This window comes from Bison bison, unplaced genomic scaffold, assembly GCF_000754665.1.
Source record: "Bison bison bison isolate TAMUID 2011002044 unplaced genomic scaffold, Bison_UMD1.0 scf7180017864492, whole genome shotgun sequence".
In the NCBI taxonomy this organism is placed as follows: Eukaryota; Metazoa; Chordata; class Mammalia; order Artiodactyla; family Bovidae; genus Bison; species Bison bison.
This window is the reverse complement of record NW_011495051.1, coordinates 4985397-4989405: the sequence shown is the minus strand read 5'-3', so window position 1 is coordinate 4989405 and position 4009 is coordinate 4985397. Positions and strand designations below refer to the sequence as shown.

The 4009-nt window shown below is 61.8% G+C and overlaps 1 protein-coding gene across 1 annotated transcript in view; it reads left to right on the top strand.

Moving 5' to 3' along the window:
• The window catches only part of KHSRP (KH-type splicing regulatory protein), a 9643-nt gene extending 5640 nt beyond the window's left edge, over positions 1-4003 (top strand). Inside the window, exons 10-19 of the mRNA XM_010828466.1 lie at positions 337-439; positions 560-662; positions 1225-1325; positions 1420-1564; positions 1643-1803; positions 1891-2000; positions 2421-2509; positions 2592-2792; positions 2898-2975; positions 3054-4003. Of these exons, the coding sequence (XP_010826768.1) occupies positions 337-439; positions 560-662; positions 1225-1325; positions 1420-1564; positions 1643-1803; positions 1891-2000; positions 2421-2509; positions 2592-2792; positions 2898-2975; positions 3054-3331 (1369 nt within the window). The 3' untranslated portion in view covers positions 3332-4003. The remainder of the gene's footprint in view (positions 1-336; positions 440-559; positions 663-1224; positions 1326-1419; positions 1565-1642; positions 1804-1890; positions 2001-2420; positions 2510-2591; positions 2793-2897; positions 2976-3053) is intronic.
• Positions 4004-4009: the final 6 nt, after the last annotated feature.

The window sequence follows — 4009 nt, the reverse complement described above, 5'->3', positions numbered from 1 at the left end:
GTGGGTGCCCCAGGGCCGAGGGGGTGGTTCTGGGGAGTAGAGAGAGGGCAGCGGGTAGGCTGGAGATTTGGATGTAAGTGGAGAGATTTTTTAGAGCACTGGCTCTGAGGTCAGCCCTGGACTCATTCTCTGTTGAGTTCCCTCCCAGCCGTCTGTACATGAGCAGGTGGCCTCAACTGGCCTCAGTCCAGAAAGCTGGGGTGCTCACCATGTCCACCTCTTAGGGCAGCGGGTAAAGATCCGGGCAGCCTTGCGTTGGTCCTTAGCTCTGGCCTGTGACCGTGGGGCATGCAGTGGGGCAGCAGTGTTCGTGCGAGCACCACACTTTGTATGTTCGCAGCAAGCCTGCGAAATGGTGATGGACATCCTGCGGGAGCGTGACCAGGGTGGCTTTGGAGACCGGAACGAGTATGGGTCCCGGATCGGCGGGGGCATCGACGTGAGTGCAGGCCTCTTGGGTGGATGGAGTGGCAGGGGTGGTGGCTGGCTTGTGGGCAGCAGGGGGACTGCAGACAGTGACAAAACCCAGCTGATCCTCCTTCGTCCTGTCCGCCCTCAGGTGCCAGTGCCCAGGCATTCTGTGGGTGTGGTCATCGGCCGGAGTGGGGAGATGATCAAGAAGATCCAGAATGACGCTGGTGTTCGGATACAGTTTAAACAAGGTCAGGGGCTAGCTGGGATCTGCTGAGACACACTGTTGGGGTCTAAGGTGGGCAGCTTGGCAATGGAGTTAGCATCTGCAGTGCCTCATTACTCCTAGACCTGCAGAACATGCCTGGTCCCTGCTCTGGAGTAGCCCTGTAAGAAAGTGAATGACAGGCAGGCTTCCCTGGTTGAAGAGAGGTGTGTGTTCCTCTCTTGTCAAGCTGTCCTCTCACGGGCTCTCCTGACAGGCCACCTGGGCCCCTGGGTGAGGTTAGCTCTTGAGGCCCCAGCCATGGACTTCTGTCCAGTCCCAGTGGTTTTGGGGGGAGGACAGACTCCCCCGTGCTTTTTGAGAGATTTGTTGTCAGTTCTTGGTTCTGCCAAGTGCATCTGCTAGTTCTGGGGGCACCAAGTGCAGGAGGGATCCTCATCTGCTCCTGAACACGTGAAAGGCGGCCAGTGGCACTTTGACACGTTCCAAACATGGCTCGGGCTGGCGACCGCCATGAAGCAGCAATGTTGGGGGTTCGGAGTTGTGCGTCTCTTGTAACTGTTTTTTGCTCTCCTGTGCTGCCTCAGACGATGGGACGGGTCCTGAGAAGATAGCACACATCATGGGACCCCCAGACCGGTGTGAGCACGCCGCGCGGATTATCAACGATCTCCTCCAGAGCCTCAGGGTGGGTGATGTCAGGTGTGCTGAGTGGGTGGGCTCGAGTGGGAGGGCAGGCTGGCTGCCTGCATTAACTGTCCCATCTCTTCCCTGCCCTGCAGAGCGGTCCCCCAGGTCCTCCAGGGGGTCCTGGCATGCCCCCAGGAGGCCGAGGTCGAGGCCGGGGCCAAGGCAACTGGGGCCCTCCAGGTGGGGAGATGACCTTCTCCATCCCCACCCACAAGTGCGGGCTGGTCATTGGCCGAGGTAAGTGGCTTCTCCACAGGCCCCACCCGTCCCCCCACTTTCCTCCTGCCCTCTGCTCACTGCCCATGGCTTCTGCAGGCGGCGAGAACGTGAAAGCCATAAACCAGCAGACAGGCGCTTTTGTAGAGATATCTCGGCAGCTGCCACCCAATGGAGATCCCAACTTCAAGCTGTTCATCATCCGGGGCTCGCCCCAGCAGATCGACCATGCCAAGCAGCTCATTGAAGAGAAGATCGAGGTGGGCTCAGCTCAAGAGGGGTTCTGGGTACCTGGGCCCAGTTCTTCCTCCTGTTCCACTGATCTCGTCCACTTTTCATTCCTCCAGGGTCCCCTCTGCCCAGTCGGACCAGGCCCGGGGGGACCAGGCCCTGCCGGCCCCATGGGGCCCTTCAACCCCGGGCCCTTCAATCAGGGCCCACCTGGGGCTCCCCCTCAGTGAGTATTCCTGCGGACTCCTGGGATGTGGGGGTCACAGTTTTGGCAAGGAGGCCCAGCCCGCAGGCCCTGTGTCCATGGTCCTCACCTCCGAGAAGGCCATTCCACCTTGCAGAGGTGCCAAACACAACTCTGGCCAACCCTTGTTTTAGAGACACCATTTTTAAAAGATGCTGTGGGTGTTGCCCTTGGTCTCCACTCCACATGTAGATCCTGTAATCCTGTGGTGTAGTGGGGGGTTGGAACATCCTTGAGTCCACATGGCTTGTGTCCCTTGCGTCAGTTGTCTGACACCTTTCCCTGGGCCAGAAATCAGCAGTTCCACGTAAGCGGTGCTCTGGGCCCCCTTCCAGGCTACGGCCGTCCTCTGCAAGGACCTTGGGGTAACCTGGCTCATGTGTCCCTCGTTTTCGCCCTCAGTGCTGGAGGCCCCCCTCCTCACCAGTACCCACCCCAGGGCTGGGGCAACACCTACCCTCAGTGGCAGCCGCCTGCTCCTCATGACCCGAGTGAGTATAAGGATCTGAGCAGGGCAGAGGGGAGGGGCCGATTTCTTGGTCAATGCTTAGCCTGCACACCCTCTGCCTACAGATAAAGCCGCAGCCGCCGCAGCCGACCCCAACGCCGCCTGGGCCGCCTACTACTCACACTACTACCAGCAGCCCCCAGGCCCTGTGCCCGGCCCGGCACCAGCCCCCGCGGCCCCACCCACCCAGGGTGAGCCCCCTCAGCCTCCACCTGCTGGTCAGTCGGACTACACTAAGGCCTGGGAAGAGTATTACAAAAAGATCGGTGAGTGTGTGAGCCACCGCAGGAGCTCCAGTCAGCCAGGGAGGGGTGGGCGAGTAGGTGGCCACATCCCCGCCTGTCCTCTGACCTCGGGGCCTGCCCCCACAGGCCAGCAGCCCCAGCAGCCTGGAGCGCCCCCGCAGCAGGACTACACGAAGGCCTGGGAAGAGTACTACAAGAAGCAGGGTGAGCCGGCGGGCCACAGGGGTGGGACCAGGTGTGCCGGCCTCCTGGTCCGCTCACCCACCCTCTGCTCCCCCACAGCTCAAGTGGCCACCGGAGGGGGTCCAGGAGCACCCCCGGGTTCCCAGCCAGACTACAGTGCTGCCTGGGCTGAATATTACAGACAGCAAGCCGCTTACTACGGACAGACTCCAGGTCCTGGCGGCCCCCAGCCTCCGCCCACACAGCAGGGACAGCAGCAGGCAAGTGGGAATTGCCACCCTCCTCCTCCTCCTTTCTCCTTCCAACCCCCGGCCACCGTCCATCCTGCCTTAGTGGGTAGCGCCGGAAACCCCTTCCCCTGCGGGGTGTGTCCTTGATGCCTGCAGCGGGGGCCGTGTGGCCAGAGGTCTCCGGGAGCCCCCACGAGCTGGGGGAAGTGTGCGCTGGGTCCAGAGGTTAAAGAAGAGGCCTCTCCGCCGGCCTGCTTGTTCCTGTGTAACGCTGTCGTGATGCTGGGGGAGAGCGCGCAGCAGATAAAAGGAGGAACTGTTGAACTGGTGGGTAGTCCTGGGGGTGGGGGGCAGGCCATCCGCTCAGCCGGAGGTCGCCGTCCCGGCTGCTGACTCGCTCACTCACAATCTGGCCACTTGGGAAGAAAACGGATATTTTTGCCCCTCTCTGCATTACTCTCATGGTTTTTGTTCTTTTGATTCTTTTATTTTTAAACCCACGATCTCTCCCCGCGTGTCCAAGTGACTGTGTGTGCTGCCAGCTGCCCCGTGGGGCCCGGCCACAGCTCTGGGGGCCGGGGGCGGCGCCAAGGGGCCCAGCCGCTGGGCCCGCACGCCGGGCCCGCCCGCCACGCCCAGGCTCGGCCTCTGCTCTCGCGCCTGCGCCCGCCTCGTGTCCCGGTCTTGTCTGTGAAGTGGGCATGACGATCGCTGCCACCTTCCAACCTACCTCACAGGGGTGTTGTGGGGACACCGTGATCTCTGGTTGTCATGTCGTGATGCGCCGGGAGCTGCCCGCCCGCCTGCCTTCCTGAAGACGCAGGG